Here is a 22,082-nt window from a genome sequence, read left to right on the forward strand (position 1 = left end):
AAGTTCAAGCACTTAGTAGTCTCCGATGGTCCAATTGAAGTGAATGGAGTCGTCAAAATTCAGGAATGTGCTGGAGACAATATCTCTGGTGGTCTCAGCAGCTGTACTCCAATGGATCGTTAAATTACACCTCATCCACAATATAGTGGATAACTGTCTCAGATGGGAATACCCCTTTAATTGGTCTTGTAGACACATAAACTTATTTTTTATCTGGAGCTTCTTTGAAGCATACGTGACCTTCAGGGTATGGTCACAAGGTCGTATTTGCGGCATATTTTCCGCACTGGAAAATATTCAGTGGAAAAATCCTCACTTGATGCTGCAGAATAGCCACAGAGCTCACCCACTGCCAACAGCTGACATGCTGCAAACTGTAAACCCACACAGTATGTCAATTTTAGGCCGCCTGCAGATGAGCGGGTCGGATCCGGCGGCGAGAATTCTCGCCGCGGGGCCCGACCTGAGCGCCTGCAGAAACGAGCGTGTACTCACCCGCGCCCGGCGGCCCCGGGCTCTTTCATGTGCCGGCTGCCGGGCAGCCGGCGCATGCGCAGACCGGAGCCGGGTGAGTGACGTATCTGTGCGAGGCTCTGCGAGCCCCGCACAAAAATAGTAGGACATGCCGCGGTTTGTTTGCCGCGCGACATTTCGCGCGGCCAAACCGCGGCCGTCTGCATAGGAGTGCGTATTGTAATGCACTCCTATGCAGGCTTTGAGCGGCGGAGATCCCGCGGGAAATCCCGCCGAGGGATTTCCGCTCGTGTGCAGGCAGCCTTAAAGGGGTTGTCCCGCGCCGAAACGGGTTTTTTTTTTTTTTCAATAGCCCCCCCGTTTGGCGCGAGACAAACCCGATGCAGGGGTTTAAAAAAAAACAACCGGATAGTACTTACCCGAATCCCCGCGCTCCGGTGACTTCTTACTTACCTTGCGAAGATGGCCGCCGGGATCTTCACCCACGGTGGACCGCAGGTCTTCTCCCATGGTGCACCGTGGGCTCTGTGCGGTCCATTGCCGATTCCAGCCTCCTGATTGACTGGAATCGGCACACGTGACGGGGCGGAGCTACGAGGAGCAGCTCTCCGGCACGAGCGGCCCCATTCACCAGGGAGAAGACCGGACTGCGCAAGCGCGTCTAATCGGGCGATTAGACACTGAAATTAGACGGCTCCATGGAGACGAGGACGCTAGCAACGGAACAGGTAAGTGAATAACTTTTGTATGGCTCATATTTAATGCACAATGTACATTACAAAGTGCATTAATATGGCCATACAGAAGTGCATAACCCCACTTGCTTTCGCGGGACAACCCCTTTAAGCAGACTCCAAACTGAATTTTTCCACATCATGTGAAATCCTAGCCACATACCTTGCACTAGAAATGCTGTGAATTTATAGCATTTATGTCCTGGGTGAACACATCCTCAGCCACATGCCTCATCCAGGTAAGCACTAGATGACATAGCGCCCCATGAATATACACTCTGTCAAAAACATTCCCGTCCCCAGAAGAAGTTGTCGTTTTTCTGTAAACCCCGGCATGCAGTTCCATCTCAGGCAGATATGTAAATGATGAGAGTTGTGGCGTGATTAGATGAACGGTCTTGTCACCTGAGATCCTAAAAGTGGTTCCCCCTTGGCCTATAAAAGACTCTCGGAGGCTCGGTAATGGCTCAGAACTAGTGGGGCCCCTCCATAATGTTATACAGTATGTCTATCTCAGACCATTGTCCTGCCAGTGTCTTATTTGTAGTGTGTATTTGGTTTGTAAATTGCATCTCTGCAGCACTGAATAAGTTATGGTGCCTGTCCACGGGCGTTATGAAATCCCGCGGTGGATCTTTGCCATGGGAGCCGCGGCCCCGGGAGCAGGCGCCGGCAGACGAATCTCCGCGGTGAGGTTATCTGACAGATAGGCTCAGCGCGGAGAATCCCGGCAATTCTCAGCATGCTGCGAATTGCCGGCCGCGAGCGGAGAATCGCTGTGCGATGATGCTATGCAGAGAGAGTTCATGCTAGCTAGTCTATGCAAGAGTGTCGGAGAGAGTAGAGGCAGTCTAAGAGTAGGAGTGCAAGAAGTTCTGCTCTCAAGTCCATGAGTGACCCCCGCAGACATTATCGGTTTGTGAGTGGAGAATGAAGAAAGTTGAGCGATTCCCTTCTGTTTGGCGTGGGCCTACTCTATGCAGGATGTGCCGATGCTACCACTAAGCACTTCCAATTTCCACTTGTAGTCAGCAGCACACAATTAACATTAGCCTAAATGGCTGAGGTTAAAAACATACATGGCAAGCCACCAGGAAGCCAGAGCCGGTGCCTCCAAAATAGCAATTCGAGAAGTAGCAGTATGAGTGGTGCAAAAACTGTAATTTCCTTTTTGATGCAACGTTTTGACCCATGTGATCTTTGTCAAGCTCCTCAGTTGCTGCAGCTCCTTGTGTGTAGTGACCTCTTCTTTAACTTGTGTGGAGCTTGTTGAGCACTAGACGCCTCTACGACGCAGATAACAGATTTCACGCCGTTACCAGAGTCTGAGAGGAGCGCATTATTGGGATGTGATATCATATTGACTAATTGCCCTTCGAGGGGTCAGGTCTCCACAATTAATGGTCCTTTTGCGCTGATATTGTAATCACTTACTTACATCGACATTACAATCACACAGAGAAAGTTTCATCCCTTTTGGGGGAGGGATGATACCGACAATGAGTGTATATATATATTCCTTCTGGGGGGAAAATTACTGACAATGAGTGTGATACACACACACTCCTTCTGTTTGCTTCTCTTCCATCAGGTTTTGCTTTTTTTTGGATGAAAAGAGAACGCTACAGATTGCACTATTTTACCATTTCTTTAGATTTTTTTGAAACCTCATTGAAATCAATGGGAAAAAAAGGATTTGTTTTATTTCAGTTTCTCACCTCTAAAAGGCAGGAGCAGCAAAAACAGAAACTCTGAACTGACCCTAATGCAGGTGTGAGAGCGGCCTCACCTGAACTGACCCTAACGCAGGTGTGAGAGCCGCCTCACCTGAACTGACCCTAACGCAGGTGTGAGAGCAGCCTCACCTGAACTGACCCTAACGCCAGTGTGAGAGCCGCCTCAGCTGAACTGACCCCAACGCAGGTGTGAGAGCCGCCTCACCTGAACTGACCCTAACGCAGATGTGAGAGCCGCCTCACCTGAACTGACCCTAACGCAGATGTGAGAGCCGCCTCACCTGAACTGACCCTAACGCAGATGTGAGAGCCGCCTCACCTGAACTGACCCTAACGCAGATGTGAGAGCCGCCTCACCTGAACTTACCCTAGAGCCAGTATGAGAGCCGCCTCACCTGAACTAACCCTGACCCAGGTGTGAGAGCAGCATCACCTGAACTAACACAGGTGTAAGAGCAGCTTCACTTGAACTGACCCTAAAACAGGTGTGAGAGCAGCCTCACCTGAACTGACCCTAAAACAGGTGTGAGAGTGGCCTCACCTAAACTGACACTAGAGCCAGTGTTAGAGCAGCTTTACCTGAACTGACCCTAACACAGATGTGGGAGCGGCCTCACCTGAATTTACCCTGACACGTTTAAGAGCGGCCTCATCTGAACTGACCCTAAAACAGGTGCGGGAGCAGCCTTACCGAAACTGACCCTAACGCAGGTGTGAGAGTGGCCTCACCTGAATTGACCCCAGAGCCAGTGTGAGAACTCAACTTAAGGCAGGTGTGAGAGTTGCCTCACCTGAACTGCAGCAAGTCCCTACGCACTGCTCCCAGTCCTATATGGCGGCCGCACTGATGAGCCCTGTCCTGTCCCACACTGCCCGCTGGGCGCCCCGAGCCTCCTGTACGGCCAGTACCTGTATCATCCAGTAGGCCAGCTCCTTCCGCGCGTCCAGCGTCACCTCCGGCTGCGGGCATGCAGAGCCCTCCAAGTCCACTTTTTGCCGCCTTTCATGGGCAAGAAGGTTCATGAGGACCCGGGGGTCTCGGAGCAGATGCGGATCCAGCATGGCGCGGACACAATCTGGGGCTGAGCTCTCCAGTCCAGCATCCATTGCAGCACGGTAACCCGGGGGCGGGCTGTGAGGAGAGCCGCGCTCAGCGGTGGAGACTGGGATGGGCACACGGCAGGCTTGGGAGGTTCAGTGAGGAGCGCTCATCCACGGCATGGGTGGACTTCCGACCATGGCTGCCGGTACTCCTACCTCATCTGTGGTGTCATTAATCATAGTATTCACTGGCCTCCTGCAGCCATAGTAGATCAGGGGGGCTCGGCCACACCGGACCCCAACTCTGATCCACGGCTGTGGGGTCTACATGTAAGACCAGGCTGGTCTACTTCAGAGGATCGGACTGTTTGCCTCCAGTTCAAATAAGCTCCAGGCAGAAGTGAAGCACAGCATAGACCCCAATGGCATAGATATAGGGGTTGCCAAAGTCACACAATCGGGCCCCTAAGTAAGGGGTTTCAAGGGCCCACTCACCAGTGTCAGCCAGTGCAGCAGTTTCCCAGTTTGCAGCATATGTGCCTCTCATCCCACCCCCCCCAACGACCACACTGACCCCTGTCCCAGTGCGCAGCATACGTGCCTCCAATCTCCCCCCCCCCCCCCCCCCCACGGGCACACTGACCCCCGTCTCAGTACACAGCATACGTGCCTCCCATCTCCTCCCCTCTGATGAGCACACTGACCCCCGTCCCAGTGCACAGTATATGTGCCTCCCATCTCCCCCCCTCCGATAAGCACACTGACCCCCGTCCTGGTGCGCAGCATACGTGCCTCCAATCTCCTCCCCATTCGATGAGCACACTGACTCCCTACGCAGTGTACAGCATACGTGCCTCCCATCTCCTCCCCTCTGATGAGCACACTGACCCCCGTCCCAGTACACAGCATACGTTCCACCCACCTCCTTCCCTTCAATGAGCACACTGACCCCTGTCCCGGTGCGCAGCATACATGCCTCCCATCTCCTCCCCTCCAATGAGTACACTGACCCCGACTCAGTGCGCAGCACATCTCCTCCCCTTTGATGAGTACACTGACCACCGTCCCAGTGCGCAGCATACGTCCCTCCCATCTCCTTCCCTTCGATGAGCACACTGACCCCTGTCCCACTACGCAGCATATGTGCCTTCCATCTCCTCCCTTCTGACGAGTACAATGACCCTCTTTCCTGTGCACAGCATACGCGCAGCACATCTCCTCCCATCCGATGAGCACACTGACCCCTGAGCCAGTGCACAGCATACGTGCCTCTCATCTTCTCACCTCTGATGAGCACACTGACCCCCATCCTAGTGCACAGTATATGTGCCTCCCATCTCCCCCTGTCCGATGAGCACACTGACCCCCGTCCTGGTGCGCAGCATACGTGCCTCCCATCTCCTCCCCATTCGATGAGCACACTGACTCCCTACGCAGTACACAGCATACGTGCCTCCCATCTCCTCCCCTCTGATGAGCACACTGACCCCCGTCCCAATACACAGCATACGTGCCTCCCATCTCCTTCCCTCCGATGAGCACACTGACCCCTGTCCCAGTGCGCAGCATACGTGCCTCCCATCTCCTCCCCTCCGATGAGTACACTGACCACCGTCCCAGTGCGCAGCATACATCCCTCCCATCTCCTCCCCTTCGATGAGCACACTGACCCCTGTCCCACTACGCAGCATATGTGCCTTCCATCTCCTCCCTTCTGACGAGTACAATGACCCTCTTTCCTGTGGACAGCATACGTGCAGCACATCTCCTCCCATCCGATGAGCACACTGACCCCTGAGCCAGTGCACAGCATACGTGCCTCTCATCTTCTCACCTCTGATGAGTACACGGACCCCCGTCCCAGTACGCAGCATATGTACTTCCCATCTCCTCCCCTCCGATGAGCACACTGACTCCCGACCCATTGCGCAGCATATGTGCAGCATATCTCCTCCGTTTTGATTAGTACACTGACCACCGTCCCAGTGCGCAGCATCCATGCAGCACATCTCCCATTCGATGAGCACACTGACCCCCTACTTAGTGCACAGCATACGTGCCTCCCATCTCCTCCCTTCTGTTGAGTACACTGACCCTCATCCCAGTGTGCAGTATACGTGCCTCCCATCTCCTCCCACCCGATGAGCACACTGACCACCGTCCCAGTGCGCAGCAACGTGCCTCCCATCTCCTCCCCACCAACAAGCACACTGATCCCCATTCCAGTACGTAACATACGTGCCTCCCATCTCCTCCCCTCCGATGAGCACAGTGACTCCCGACCCAGTGAGCAGCATATGTGCAGCATATCTCCTCCCCTTTGATGAGTACACTGACCACCGTCCCAGTGCGCAGCATACATGCCTCCCATCTCCTCCCCTCCGATGAGAACACTGACCCCTGTCCCACTACGCAGCATATGTGCCTCCCATCTCCTCCCTTCTGACGAGTACACTGACCCTCGTCCCTGTGCGCAGCATACATGCAGCACATCTCCTCCCATCTGATGAGCACACTGACCCCCGACACTGTGCACAGCATACGTGCCTCTCATCTCCTCCCCTCTGATGAGTACACGGACCCCCGTCCCAGTACGCAGCATACGTGCGTCCCATCTCCCCCCCCCCCCCCCGACGAACACACTGACCCTGACCCAGTGCACAGCATATGTGCAGCACATCACCTCCCCTCTGATGAGCACACTGACCCCCATCCCAGTACGCAGCATATTTGCCTCCCAGCTCCTCCCTTCTGATGAGTACACTGACCCTCGTCCCTGTGCGCAGCATACGTGCAGCAACTCTCCTCCCATCCGATGAGCACACTGGCCCCCGACCCAGTGCACAGCATACGTGCCTCCCATCTCCCCCCCCCCCCCCCGACGAACACACTGACCCTGACCCAGTGCGCAGCATATGTGCAGCACATCACCTCCCCTCTGATGAGTACACTGACCCTCGTCCCAGTACGCAGCATACGTGCTTCCCATCTCCTCCCCTCTAATGAGCACACTGACTCCCGACCCAGTGCGCAACATATGTGCAGCATATCTCCTCCCCTTTCATCAGTACACTGACCACCGTCCCAGTGGGCAGCAAATGTTCAGCATATCTCCCATTCGATGAGCACACTGACCCCCTACCCAGTGCACAGCATACTTGCCTCCCATCTCTTCCCTTCTGATGAGTACACTGACCCTCGTTTCTGTGCGCAGCATACGTGCAGCACATCTCCTCCCATTCGATGAGCACACTGACGCCCGACCCAGTGGACAGCATGTGTGCCTCCCATCGCGTCCACTCGGATGAACACACTGACCTCCGTCCCATTACACAGCTCCCCTCTGATTAGTACACTGACCGCTGGGGAGCAGGAGGCCGGCTCAGAAAGGAATCGGGCCGCATGCTGCACAGAGCCCAGATCAGTGCAAGGCAGTCATGTCATTCTGTCGTACCGCTACAGTCCGTCAGGCACTTAGTTTGGGGATACAGAGGGGTCATAGAAGCTTTGAACAGTGCACTCAGGAGACACACATCAGACACAGTTACTTTCGGGGGGCACAGAGAGGTATTAAAGGGGTTGTCAGAGATAAATGTTCCTTATAAAACAGGTCCCCTGTGTGGCACGCATAATAAATAGCTCATATTCCCCGTTCTCTGCGTGCCCTCTGCCAGCGGCTCTGGGATTACCTAGTGACGTAGTTTACAGGCTGCAGTCCGTCTGTGCTGTCCCTAAAAAGGCTGCTGCAGCCAATAACAGCATAGGAATGATCACTGCACTTTGTCATTGGCTGCAGCATGAGGTTTATGGCATGTCAGACTAACTGCAGCCCTTTAATACTTAGTGATACAAAGGGGCACAATTGGAGTGGACAGAGAAAAGGCACAATTATTTGGGGGGGAACATTTACTTTGGGACACAGAGGGAGCAGAGCACTGTTGCTCTCTTGGCACTTTTTAGGAGCACAGAAGAAGCACAGTTACTTTGAGGAGACACAGCAGGCAAAATTACTTTGTGCCACAAAGTAATTACTTTGGTGGCATTATTACATTGGGGATACAGAGAGAGTGCAATTGCTTTGAGGTGGCACAGAGAGGGCACAATTGCTTTGGGAAAAGAGCGGGCACTAATACTCTGGTGGCACAATTTGGAGACACAGAGGGAGCACAATTGCTTTGAGGGGACAGAGAGTGGGCAAAATTTCTTTGTGCTCCACAAAGAAGCACTATTACTTTGGTGTCACTATTACATTGGGGACACAGAGAGGGCACAATTGCTTTGAGGTGGCACAGTTTCTTTGAAGGGGACTCAATTACTTAGAGTGCAAAAATGTGCACAATTGCTTTGAGAGGATACAGAGTAAACACAATTACAGAGGGGGCTTTATTGCATTGATTGCATTGCTGTTGGTAGCACTTTGGGGGCACAGAAGGGAACATTAGTACTGAGAGGCAGGGAAATGATGTGGGGCAGATGATAAAGATGCCAGGCAATGCTGAATATAGCAATTGGTTCTGATCAGTAAGGGCAGCCTGCTAATAGTGGATCCCACAATGGGCACCCACAGCATGATATGACCTTGGTGTGGCTCTGAACGGCTCGGTCTTGCTCTGTACGGCTCGGTGTGGCTCTGAACGGCTCGGTCTTGCTCTGTACGGCTCGGTGTGGCTCTGTACGGCTCGGTCTTGTTCTGTATGGCTCCATAGGACTATTTTTTACCACAGTTTGGTTGTACTATTCACTTGTTGTGTGGGTCAGTTATCTGCACCCCATATGAATTTGCTGACTTTGTGCTATATCTATTATCTGTGCCCATAAGGGTGTCCACGGACGGATTTCTGCCGCGTTCCCCACGGCGGAATAACGCAGCTATTAGGTTCTATTGAACCCAATAGCTTTTCTGCCTGTCAGTGCTCACATGCGTGATTCTGCAGCGGATTTTCGCTGCGGAAAAAAATAGCGGGATATTCTATTTCAACGTGTTTTTCAGCAGAGGTCTCCATTAATATACTATTAATAGAGATCGCGGAAAGTAGCTCATTTTCCGCGATCACCAGTGGGCACTTTTTGTTTACCACCACGTTACTCCCACGACGTTAATCCGCGGGTGTATCCTGCTCCGTCCGTGGGCATGAGCCCTTAGGCTGTTATTTGCGTCCCACATGGTCCTGCTCCACATGCTTGCTGTGACTTGTATTCCATATAGCCCCATTGTCTATATATTGTTCTATGATTTATGCATGTAGCACTTTTTTTGCGTTATTCCCTCCCAAAAATCTTTGAAGAACTAAACACATAAATGTGCGTACTTCACGATGGCATTACTCAGTAATGTAACACTATGACTGCATTAATAGAGCTTTGTGTGGTTTCAAGATAGAAGTTTTTAAGTGCTAGGCCTGAGTTAAAATAAAAAAATAAAGCGTACTCGCCTGCATTGAGCTCGGGACAGTGACGCTGCAGTGGTCAGCTGACTCCCAGTGGGGGAGAATGGGAATAATGCGGGGGTAGTCCTAGGGGGGTGAAAACAGGTGAGTATGCTTTATTTTTTTAAATTTCAACTCATAATTAGCCTTTAAAAAATGTTATCTTGACACCGCACAACCCCTTTAAGGTACAACATGACAATGCAGCCCACACACCAAAAAAGGTTGTGACCCCGGTCTACGTAATGCCGCCAGATTCCAGTTCAAGCTCCCTCGGTGTTCCTCTAATCCTTCTCAGAATGTCCATCTAATGTGTCCCGTGCATCTAGTCTGCCCATTTTTACTGGGTTGACTGCAGTAGTAGGCATGTCTCTGCCATCTGTGTACACATGGATCTAGGCGTTGGGACAAACTGATGGGCACCTATTAGGTCATGCCCAGGCTGCCATATTTATGGGACTTTCCAGGCAAATTGTGTAGTAGTCGGTGCTCGTAAGTAGAGGAGCAGTTGTAATTTGATTTTAATGAGCACTACACCTACGCCTGCAATACTAGCGGTAGGATGTGAAGCTATCTGCTACCCGTGTGTGTTAAGTGAAATTAGCCACTGCCATTGGCTGATGCTGCGGGCACAGCTTTTAACCTGCTTCATTATTCTGCCATACAAAAATGGCACTGATTACTAACTGCATGCTTCCAGCGCCCCAAATCCATGCCACATAGTGTTAATAGGAGTTAATATCTGACAGGTCGGGCTCACATGGCCATAAGGGGAATCCACTTGCAGAGGCGTGCAGAAGATCTCAGCTGTGAGCCCAGCTGTGGCCCTGCATACAGCCGCAAAATTGTACTGCACATGACTGCGTACTCACACAGGTGGTCATGTACAGCGCACGTTTTTCTTTTTTGTTATATTACCTTTGCCTTTGCTTACAATGATGCACCTACGTTGTGTATGCGCTGCAGGTATATCTGTGACACAGTGGGCTTTATATGGTGGATATCCACAATAAAATAGAACATGTTGCATTTAATTTTCCGCTCTCGGAATTCGCAATTCAAATCAAATCGTGTGAGATCAGTCTTAATCTACATACACATGGGTGTTTTATCGCAGTGATTTTGTTGCAATAAAACGCTGGCCAAAACTCTCGACCATCTGAAGCATTAGATTACAATGCATTTGTTCAGATGGGCGATTTTGGGGGCGTAAAATCGGCTGTCTGGTAAAAATAACACACACGCTTTTCCGCTGACCGGAAAAGATAGATCTTTGGCCGGAATACAGCGGCCGGTCCCATAGACTCCTATGGGAGCTGCCGGAAAAGGGAAGTGGGAGGGAATTTAGCAGCATCTCTGCTAAACTCCCTCCCACTCTCTGACTTTTGCTGGCTGCCGGCAAAGGGAGGATGCAGGATGGGGCAAGAGATTAGCATACTAGCTGCTGCCTGTCCCGCCCCCTCCCTTTGCTGACATCCGGCAAGGGGCGGAGAGGGGGAGTTCAGCAGAGCTAAACTCTCTTCCCCCACCCAACGGTATTCCAGGCTGCAGTGTATATGTGCCGCAGCCCCGGCCATCTTAACGGGCGACAAAGAGAGAGATGTAGCCGCAACTTGAAGGCGGCTTTCCCTCGTACATGCTATTTTCGGCTGCGATGTGGCCGCGACGCGTATGACCAAAAATATCACATCGGCCATGTGAAGGAGCCTTCAAGGTGAAAACTAATTTTTGCTTCACATATCATATTTTTTTTGGTGTGAAAAATTGCAAATTACATAAAATTCATAAGAATCACCAGACCCGTCCCCTTTCAATGCTAAAAAATGTAAATCGGTCAATACGCCTTCAGATGTATGAAGCTATTGCCACATGTTCATGTTTGATGGAGTTAAAACTACCCTAAAGGCCTCATGTCAATGGAAATAATTGAATTGCAGAATCCACACGTGTCACCCACATGTGCGATCCGCAGTTCATTCAGGCAATCACTGGGCATCCGCAGGTAATTAAATACCTGCGGATGTCATTTTTTCCGATTTGCTGATCGCAGGCACGGGGATAAAAACGCAGTATGCTCTATTTTTCTGTGGGTCCTGCACGGATGTCTTCCTTTGAAGTTAATGAAAACCGTATCATCCGCGGCAAGTCTGCAGCTGACACTGTGGACATGCCGGGGTTCCTGCGGGAAAGCGCGAGATTTAAAAGAAAAAACTCCACGGCGCATATGCAGCGGCACGCCAGCCCACATCTACATTGGAGAAGATAGAGGGACCTGCACAGCCATGCAGAAGATCCGGATAGGTAAGCAGTGTCCTTTTGCCACGGGCAGGTGGGATTCCGCTGCGGGCTCTCGCCCGCGGAATACGACCTGCCCCTGGACATGAGGCCTAAGGCTGCCTTCACACTTGCAATAAAATTGCACGATTTTCAATACAAGAGTGAGTGAAAATGCAGAATAATTAATCCAATCATTTTCAATGGTTTCATTTCCATTTGAGATGTTTTACTCATGCGATATGGAGTGAAAAAAAAAGAAAAATTGCAGCATGCCCTATCTTTCTGCGTTTTTTGATTTTTTAAAAATCTCTCCTGTTTCCCTATGGAGCCTCATTTTTATCACATCGCAATGCACAAACTTGCGATTTTCGTGTGATGTGATACGTTTTTAACATTAGAAACTGCAATCGAATTTCGCGCGAGAAAATCGCGGGCAGCTGCAATGCGAGAATATTCTCAGGTAAAAGCATCACTGATGCTCAAAAATCGAGGGAACAAAGATGCGATTTTGTTGCAATTTTTGCCGGTGCAAAATTGCGATCGCCAGTGTGAATGAGCCCTAAAAGAGGATCCTGTGGATGTAAGCTACTTGACTAAAGGGGTCAGAGGAGGTTGTCAAGAATCATTCTGATGAACAGGCGAAAAAAAATGCAGCGAAATATAATGCTTGAGCTTTAAAGGGGTTGTCCCGAGGCAGCAAGTGGGTCTATACACTTCTGTATGGCCATATTAATGCACTTTGTAATATACATTGTGCATTAATTATGAGCCATACAGAAGTTATAAAAAGTTTTTTACTTACCTGCTCCGTTGCTGGCGTCCTCGTCTCCATGGTGCCGACTAATTTTTGGCCTCCGATGGCCAAATTAGCCGCGCTTGCGCAGTCCGGGTCTTCAGCAGTCTTCTATGGAGCCGCTCGTGCCAGAGAGCGGCTCCGTGTAGCTCCGCCCCGTCACGTGCCGATTCCAGCCAATCAGGAGGCTGGAATCGGCAGTGGACCGCACAGAAGAGCTGCGGTCCACGAAGACAGAGGATCCCGGCGGCCATCTTCACAGGTAAGTATAGAAGTCACCGGAGCGCGGGGATTAAGGTAAGCGCTCCGGTAAACTTTCTTTACTTCCCTGCATCGGGGTTGTCTCGCGCCGAACGGGGGGGGGGGTTGAAAAAAAAAACCCGTTTCGGCGCGGGACAACCCCTTTAACTAATGTGTCTGAATCCACAACTTGCTGGTCCTTAGCACGGGTGGCCTGTAACAGACGACAACCAGTTAAAGTGCCAGTAGTGTTAAAAAAACAGAAGTGCAAGACTAAGGTGGGTGAAAGAGCGCGAAAAGTGAATCACTGAGATACATGGCTCGGTCAGAGGAGTCCAGTTTACTGTCGCACTGTCTTGGGAGGGTCAGAATTTGACACAAACAGCATGAATTGTTGTTCTGAAGGCCAAAGGAGGTCAAATGTGTCACCAAATGTTGTCCCTGGTGAAGCTGCCATTCGCTGTGTATCCAGGCATATATCTTTTATCTGCAGGGATATATTTGGATGTGTATATATATACAGTGCGCATGCGTATATTTGTCTGAGGCCACCAAGTTGGCATCTAGTATTAGTAATGGCACAATTAGATGTACTGAAGCCTTGAAACATCTGACATGAGACTGCGAGCTCCCAGACCGGCCCCTTATATCCAGCCTTCTGATTGGAGAAGATTGGGAGGTGTGAATTTAACCAAGAGAGATAAGCTATCTGCTGAGCACCAGTAATGCTAGACAACAGCATACAACACTGAAAGAGAAGGTGGACTATTAACCCCTAAGGCCACTCTGACGCAGAACATTTTTTACAGTGTTTAGCGTGGCCTTTCTATTGGGTTTCAAACGCTGCGTTAAATGCTGCAAAACGCCTCCTTTGATTTCATTGGCGTTTCTAAAGCTGCGATTTTCGAACATTGCTCTATTTTAGTGCGTTTTAGCATTTAAAAATGCATCTCATCACCCATTGCAATGACATGGTGCATTAAAAAACGCTGTTGAACGCCTTTGGAAATGCTGTGAACGCCATGTTTACTGGTGGCGTTTTTACAGCTGCCTGTGTGGCAGCAGGCTTAAGACCTATTTTGGCCATAAAGAAGCAACGATTTGGGGGGATTTTTGTCTTCACATTTCAAAAGCCATAACTTTTTTATATTTTCGTCGACACGGCTGTATGAGACCTTGTGTTTTGCACAGTGAATTGTTGTTTTTATTGCTAGTATTTTTGGGTGCATATAATGTATTGTACAAGTTTTATATAAAACTTTTTATGATGGCAGGGAGAGAAAACATAAATTCTGCCATTGTTTTTATTTTTTTTGCTACAGTGTTAATCATGCAGCATAAATGACAAGATCCATTTTTTTTGCAGGTCAGTACGATTACACGGATACCAAAATTATTACTGTGTTTTAGGTTTTTCCACTTTTGCACAGTAAAACTCCCTTTTTTTTTCAATTGCATTCAAAGTCCCATAACTTTTTTATTTTTCCATTGATGGAGCTCTGCGAGGGCTTGTTTTCACGTGACCAGCTGTAGTTTTTATTGGTACCATTTTGGGGCACATATGGCTTTTTTAGCACTTTTATTGTGTTTTTGGTAGGCAAAATGCATAAAATAATTTATTGTACAGATTGTTACGGATACGATAATGTGGGAGTTTTAAACACATTTTTTTATACAAAGGGAAAGTGCGCTAAGAGGTTTTTTTTTTTTTGTTTTTTTTTACACAATTTTTATTTTATTTTTTACATTTTTATGCCCTTGTAGGGGACTTGAACCATAAAAGCTCTATTCGCAATGATGATGCATTGTACACCAATGCATTATCGCTCACAATAATGATCGCAGGTCCGTTGTCAATGTGTGGCGTCCTGTTGCCATGGCAACCCATTGGCCCTCCACAATTACATGACAAACCCTTTACATTCCATGATGTACATGTAAGGGGTTAAGAGCAGTGATCAATGTTCTCATCAATCCCCACTCTTGCAGCGGGAGGCCGGCTATCGGTGTGAGCTGGCTCCTGCTACGGGATGTTGCAGGCTCACTTCTGAGCCCACGCTATCCACAGGATGTAAGTTTACATCCTGTTGCATTAAGTGCCCCCAGCCAGGATGCAAACTTACGCCCTGTGGTGTCTAGGGGTTAAAACGACCCCCAGGGTGTGGACAAGATGTCTGAAGTGCTTCTCTGACTACCTGATGCATATTTTGCATTAGTATCCATTGGTAGTCTTACACATTACACACCGCTCTCACTAACCAGCGCTTCTCACTTGGACAGCCCATGCCAATCACAGCAGGTGTCCTGTCTTAAGCCCCTCTTACACGGGCCAACAGCCTTTCAAACAACTGTAGGAGCTGATGTCACCACTAAGGTCGTCAGCACTTGTGCAGAGTGTTTACTCAGAAAGACTTGCCGCCAGATTGCGGGCTTCTCATCCGCTTCTCGCTCAGTGGTTCACATCCTATGTGAAACGCTGACCGGGAAGCATTTACATGGGACGAGAAGCTGGCGAGCCAACAAAGTTTTTTTAAACTGACTGAAAAAAGTCAACTTAACCCCTTAGTGACAAGGCCTGTTTGCGCCTTAGTGACGGAGCCAAATTTTGGAAATCTGACATGCGTCGTTCAACGTAGCATAACTCCGTAAAGGCTTTACATATCCAAGTGATTCTGGCATTCGTTTTTCGCCACATGTTGTACTTCATTTTGGTTGTAAAAAGAGTGTTCAGAAATATACCCATTGTGGCCCTAATCTTATGTCTGGATGCACAACGGGACCCAACATGAAAGGAGTAATCGGTGTCTTTCAGAACATAAATTTTGCTTGAAGGCGTTTTAGGCCCCATAGCACCTTTGTAGAGCTCTTGAGCGGCCAAAACCAAAGAGAACCCCCACAAATGACCCCATTTTGAAAACTAGACCCCTTAACGAATTTATCTAGGGGTGTACTGCCCATTTTGACCCCACAGTTTTTGAATGAATTCAAGCAAAGCAAAAGGAAAAAAATGTGATTTTCGTTTTTTTGTTAATTCTGTCATTTTAAAAACAGCTTTTTTTGTACAGCACACAGATGAATGAAGCCTTGCACCCCAAAATGGATACCCCTGTTTGTCCCGTGTTCAGAGACATACCCATTGTGGCCCTAATCTTATGTCTGGATGCACAACAGGGCCCAAAACGAAAGGAGTAGTCGGTGTCTTTCAGAACATAAATTTTGCTTGAAGGCGTTTTAGGCCCCATGGCACATTTGTAGAGCTCTTGAGCGGCCAAAACCAAAGAGAACCCCCACAAGTGACCCCATTTTGAAAACTACACCTTTTAACGAATTTATCTAGGGGTGTACTGCCCATTTTGACCCCACGGTTTTTGAATGAATTCAAGCAAAGCAAAAGGAAAAAAATGTGATTTTCATTATTTTGGCAATTCTGTCATTTTAAAAACTGCTTTTTTTGTACAGCACACACATGAATGAAGACTTGCACCCCAAAATAGATACCCCTGTTTGTCCCGTGTTCAGAGACATACCCATTGTGGCCCTAATCTTTTGTCTGGATGCACAACGAAATGAAAGGAGTAGTCGGTGGCTTTCAGAACAGAAATTTAGCATGAAGGTGATTTAGGCCCCATAGCACACTTGTAGAGCCCTTGAGCAGCCAAAACGACAGAGTACCCCAACAAATGACCCCATTTTGAAAAGTAAACCCCCTAACGAATTTATCTAGGGGAGTACTGTGTATTTTTACACTACAATTTTTGAATAAATCTAAGCAAAGCAATAGGAAAAAAATTACAATTTTCATTTTTTTGGCAGTTGTATCAATTTAAAAACTGTTTTTTTTGTACAGCTCACATACGGATGAAGACTTTCACCCCAAAATGGATACCCCTGTTTGTCCCGTGTTTAGAACCATAACCATTGTGGCCCTAATCTACTTAAAGGACACATGGCTAGGCCTATAATAGAAGGAGCACCCGTTGGATTTCAGTGTACAACTGAATAAATTCCAGGCCCCCTTTCCCACTTGTAGAGCCATTGAGCGGCCAAAACGATAAAGAACCCCCACAACTGACCCCATTTTAAAAACTAGACCCCTTAACAAATTCATCTAGGGGTGTACTGCGTATTTTGACCCCACAGTATTTGAATAAATCTAAGCAAAGCAGAAGGAAAAAATTATGATTTTCATTTTTTTGGCAATTTCGTCAATTTAAAAACTGTTTTTTTTGTACAGTGTACATAGAAATGAAGACATTCACCCCAAAATGGATACCCCTGTTTGTCCCGTGTTCAAAAACATACCCATTGGGGCCCTAATCTACTTACAGGACACATGGCTAGGCCCATAATGGAGGGAACACCCGTTGGATTGCAGGGCACAACTGAATAAATTCCAGGCCCCATTGCTCATTTGTACGGAATAAAAATTGACACTTAAAAAAAATATCCCCACACACTCCGCACCCTTTTCGGCGTTCCCTAAATCTTAGATAAAAGTAATAATGTGAACTGTGTAGTATTTCCAAAGACAGGGGTAATTACGGAGGCTGGTTGGGATGGGTACATGGGGCAATAAAACCGGTATTCCCCCTCCTCTCATGCTTTTTGGGGATATTTCTTGACCTCAGTGGCGGGTATGGGGTGTAAAAAGTGGCGTTCCGTGAGTCTCCGTAAGCTTGATGAGGTGCGGCGGTCTCACACAGAAGGCGTTCAACAAGGTGCTCCTGGAACTGCATGAAGGCAAGCGTTCCCGGGGCTTCTTGTAAATTGCGTATTACAGGTAGCGGTCTGAATAACGCCGGGCTCACGCAGCCGTAGGTGGAATCCGCTTGCGGAGGCCCGCAGCGTATCCCAGCTGTGAGCCCGGCTGTGACCCTGCGTACGGCCGCGTAATGTACTGCGCATAACTGCCTACTCACACAGGCGGTCATGCGCAGTACTTTTTTTTTGTTTGCATTTCCCGCACCGTCGCTTAGCGATGACGCGGGTACCCGCAGTCCGTATACAATGTAGTTGCGTATGGGCAGCGGGTATATTCGCGACCATGGAGCACAATGGGCTCTATGTTGCGCATATCCGCGGTAAAATAGAACATGCTGCGTTCTCTTTTCTGCGAGTGGATTACACAATTCCGACCCACTAATGTGAGCGGAATTGTGTAATCCAATGCGATTGATCTGCGTAATACCGCGGATCAGACGCATGCGGAATCCGTAATTCCTATCCGGTCATGTGAGACCGACCTATGTTAGATCGCTACCTTTTTATCACGTGACCAGGGACCGCTCAACGAGGCCACCCGTCACTGCTCCAGGCCTTCGGCGACCATTGGTCGCCTGGGAGCAAGGAGATTTTAATTTTCCTGGGCTCCCCGCCTCCTGCGCATGTGTCCGGTGTTTTGCCGGCGGTCGCATGTGCAGAATCCGGGAAAGTTCACGGAGGAAGATCGCGTCGGGGTGCAAATACGGAGGCCTCCGGTAAAAAGTTTCATCTCCTCTCACCGATCACATCGGTGAGCAGAGATGAACCTTCCCCTTTTTTTTTACTTTTACGTGATCGCCATTATCCATTGGATAATGGCGAACACGTGACCGGGAACCGCTCACCGAGGCCCCCCGTGAAATCTCCAGGCTCTCGGCTAAGTTTTGTAGCCAGGAACAGGGAGATTTTAAATTACCACAGCTTTTGTGCATGCGCCTGCCATTGTGGCGACGGCGGCGTGCGCAGAAGCTGGGGTAAGGTCCGCGGATAAATCCGTGGGCCTTAGGTACGTCATTTCATCCTCCCTCACAGATATGATCCGTGTGGGGAGATGAAATGCAAGCTTTTTTAACTTTTTAAAACGTTTTTAAACTTTTTTTTTTACTTTGTACCCTTTTTTTTTTTTTACTTTACATGATCACTGTCATCCATTGGATAACAGTGATCATGTCCCTGGTGACATCTCTCTGCTCCTGGCTACACATGGCAGCCTGGAGCAGGGGGATTTTAAATTTCCCGGGGCTCGAGCCCCTCTGTGCACGCGCCCGATGTCAATCATCGGGCGCGCATGCGCAGACGGGCACTTCGGGTCCCGGGACATCGGGACATCGCAGAGGACCCGAGGTGAGTATTTTCACCTCCCCTCATGGATCCGATCCATGAGGAGAGGTGAAACTTTACTTTTTTAAAACTTTTTTTAACTTTTTCGTGAATAGCGGCGATCGCGTGCCCGGGGACCACTCACAGCAGTCCCCGGTAACACCTCCTGGTTCCTGGCTACCTTCAGGAGCCGGGAGCCAGGAGTTTTTAAATTTGCCGGGGGCTCCCGGGCTTCTGCGCGTGCGCGTGACGTCATCGTCTGGCACGCATGCGCAGATGGCCTGCGGCGGGTCCGGGAGGACCAGATCAGCGGGCAGCGGGTAGAAGGCGGGTGAGTATTTTCAGCTGCCCTGATGGATCGGATCCATCAGGGCAGCTGAATATCTAACTTTTTTCACTGTTTTACTTACTTTTTTGCGATCGGCGCTATCTATTGGATAGCGCCGATCGCAATACCGGGGGGGGGGGGGGGGACTGCCCGCATCCTGGGATGACAGCTCCATGCTGTCGGCTACCTGCGGGCACCGACAGCATGGAGCTGTCACGTCCTCAGGCAAGTGGGCATTAATCCAAAGAGGATGCATAAAACTACGTCCTCTAGGATTAAAGCCCACTTACTGAGGACGTAGTTTCCCAATGGGGCAGTCGTTAAGGGGTTAAACAACCGCGAACGACAAGTGAATGATTTTTTTCACATTCACACTAAATAATTATCACTCAGATTCATTCTAATGAATTTTGAGCGAGAATTGTTACGTGTAAATGGGCCTTTAGTCTAATAATGTATACTACCTGATGCATATTTTGCATTAGACATCTTTGTCTCGTCGCCTCTGCAGCTATCCCCGACCACTGTAGCATTAGAAATAAATTCAGAAGTCAGATTCAACACGTAAATTAATCTAGAACTAGACAAGAAACCTTAATTAATTGCAGACCCCTTATGATACTGCCCCAAGAAGTGGTAACTATGTACCCACTATCCCACCTACCCTTGGTCACTTAATCTTAAAAATGTTGCTCGCAAGAATTCTCAGCCACTAGCTGCTATGGGTGGCCGTAGTTTTGCCCGAATGCAGATCCCATATTGTGGGACTGCACCCTTAATTGTAGACAGGCCTTGATAGTTGTCACCAAACCCCCTCATTGTAGTCCCCAGACCCCTTATTTGTGGACTCCAGATCACAATAGTGAATCTTACATCCTTTTGGCCAATGTTGCTGGAAGAACAGCTTTGGCTAGAGATCCTTCTGCTTTGTCAGAGCTTAGAGGGGACTGTACATTGACTCATAAAGAGGTGGTCTATTGGCTACATTAAAAAAAACTAAAATCGCTGGATAAAAAACAGCCTACACTTACCTCTTTCGTCACTCCCTTACTGCTCTGACCCTTGTTGCTCTGGTCCCCAGGGTTTCCACTCACTTCTGGGTAGTGTGTTGACTGTTGTTTAAGTGTGTGACCTTTCTATGGCCAGGGATTGGCTGCAGCGGTCATACACTTGGGCAGCACATGACTGTCCTACATGGAAGTAAGCAGAGACTCTGGGGATTAACGCAGTGGTGGGGAGGAGTGAAAAAAGGTTAGTACAATCTCATTTTGGGTGTGCCTTTAAGGGTACGTTGTGGCTTTAGTTGGGGAAGTTTACTGCTTATGGGTGATTGAGGCTAGTAGCTGTAGTGTACAAATGTTTCTGGTCTCACCTAAACTTTTTTTCCTGGGCTTGCTCGTCCTCTGCCACTTTGGACCTTCATGTTGCTTGCAGCGTCTTGCTCGGTTCCTATTCACTTCTCTCATTCCCTTTCTCGACTCCTGGCATTTTCTTTCCTTCTACATTTCCTTTCTCCACGCTGCACTATGATTCAACTAAACCCACTGCTAATTCACATTTCCTTGCTACTTCCTGGGTCTACTCTAATGGCCCCTCCCTTTAATCTGCCCATAGCTGTGGTTTACACACCAGCTGTTAGTTCTGCTACCCGTGTCAACCGCCCTCTTGCTGCTTTAGTCAGACTTGGGCATCATTCTATTTCTTCTGTATGAATGTATTCTTTGCTTCTGTTTTATATCAGCACTGCACCAGTTAACCCTGCTCAGTGCTCACAGCCCAGCTGCAGCTTAATTGGTAGTTACCTCCCTATTTAGCTGAGCTGGGTATCTTCCATCTTTGCCTCAGTATTGTTGTGTGTTTGTCTCAGACACCCAGCACATCTAGGTCACCTGTCTCAGGACTGTTTTGTCCTATTTGATCCTGCATCTGTTTAATCTGTATGTTCTTTGCCTGTGTGCATTGTTCATTTCCTTCTAGTCTGTGCATCATTCTTGTCTCTGTGGTAAGTCAGTACTGTTTTGTGTCCCCTGTGTTCAGTACATCGTCCCTGTGTCCGAGGTGAAGACAGTGGGGCCGTTTTTATCAGGACACCTACCCTGCTTTTAGGCAGGGGTCTTCCTATTTTCCTGATTAGCTTAGGGCAAGATTCCTCACTTGCGATTGCCTTGCAAATGGGGTCAGCTACCAGCCACACCAGGTCTGGTCCAAAAGCCAGGCTGGTTAGTTAGCACAGTGGGTCCAACGCTCAGAGTCCCTAACAGCAGCTAGGGTAGATTATCAGTCTGGGCCTGGACACACCATTGAAATCTGTGATTGCCACTAATTCATGTTGCCCTCACAGAGGGCAGCATATCATTGCTGAAAGACTCAATTTAAACTGCTTGTAGTTTTTAATTATTCTGTTCTTGCGGCAATGGAAGTCATTTTCATGGTAGTAACTTTTAGATAAATTTATTTTGCGCTTGTGCGCAAGTCAGTTTTATGTATGGCTATTGACTTCTATTTGGGACCCAACATGAATAAGGCACAGTACTGGAGGCAGACACTCATAATCTAGAATAACTTTTCTTCACAGAAGGTACAGAGCTTAAATAGGGGTTCTCATCTCTAAGGCTGGGGTAACACGGGACGTATTCCCGGCGTAAATCTTGCGGTTTTGCCGCAGTGAAAAACCATGAGATTTCCATCGGGAAAGCGCTGCTTCAAAACCCACAGCACTTAGCCGCGGGTTTGGGAGTGCTGACCGCACGTTTTCTGTTGCGACCAGCGCTCCTATAGAGGAGAGCGCGTCCGCAATGGAAAAAAAAAATTGACATGCTGCGGCCAGGGAATCCATGCCGCAGCGCCGACTTTGCCGTGACGGATTGGTTGTCCCGTGTGGACGAGATTTTTCACAAATCCCATCCACATGGCCCGCTAATACCGGGGTTAGCGGCCGCATGCGGATTTGCC

The 22,082-nt window shown here is 48.9% G+C and overlaps 1 protein-coding gene across 4 annotated transcripts in view; it reads right to left on the bottom strand.

Annotated features, from left to right (window-relative positions):
- Window positions 1-20,663, bottom strand: part of CCND3 (cyclin D3) — a 30,222-nt gene extending 9,559 nt beyond the window's left edge. The window contains exons 1-2 of one of the 4 annotated variants that reach the window (XM_066598705.1): window positions 20,503-20,663; window positions 20,162-20,320 (exon numbers count right to left, since the gene is read on the bottom strand). Coding sequence is in view for 2 of the 4 variants with exons in the window: in XM_066598701.1 (XP_066454798.1) it covers window positions 5,820-5,981 (162 nt within the window). In the remaining 2 variants the exon portion in view is untranslated. Of the gene's footprint in view, window positions 1-5,819; window positions 6,008-6,079; window positions 6,118-20,161; window positions 20,321-20,502 lie in introns of those variants that run through there. The other 3 variants (XM_066598704.1, XM_066598702.1, XM_066598701.1) reach the window with 3 other exon arrangements.
- Between the last annotated feature and the right edge of the window lie 1,419 nt (window positions 20,664-22,082).

Source organism: Eleutherodactylus coqui, chromosome 4, assembly GCF_035609145.1.
Source record: "Eleutherodactylus coqui strain aEleCoq1 chromosome 4, aEleCoq1.hap1, whole genome shotgun sequence".
NCBI lineage: Eukaryota > Metazoa > Chordata > Amphibia > Anura > Eleutherodactylidae > Eleutherodactylus > Eleutherodactylus coqui.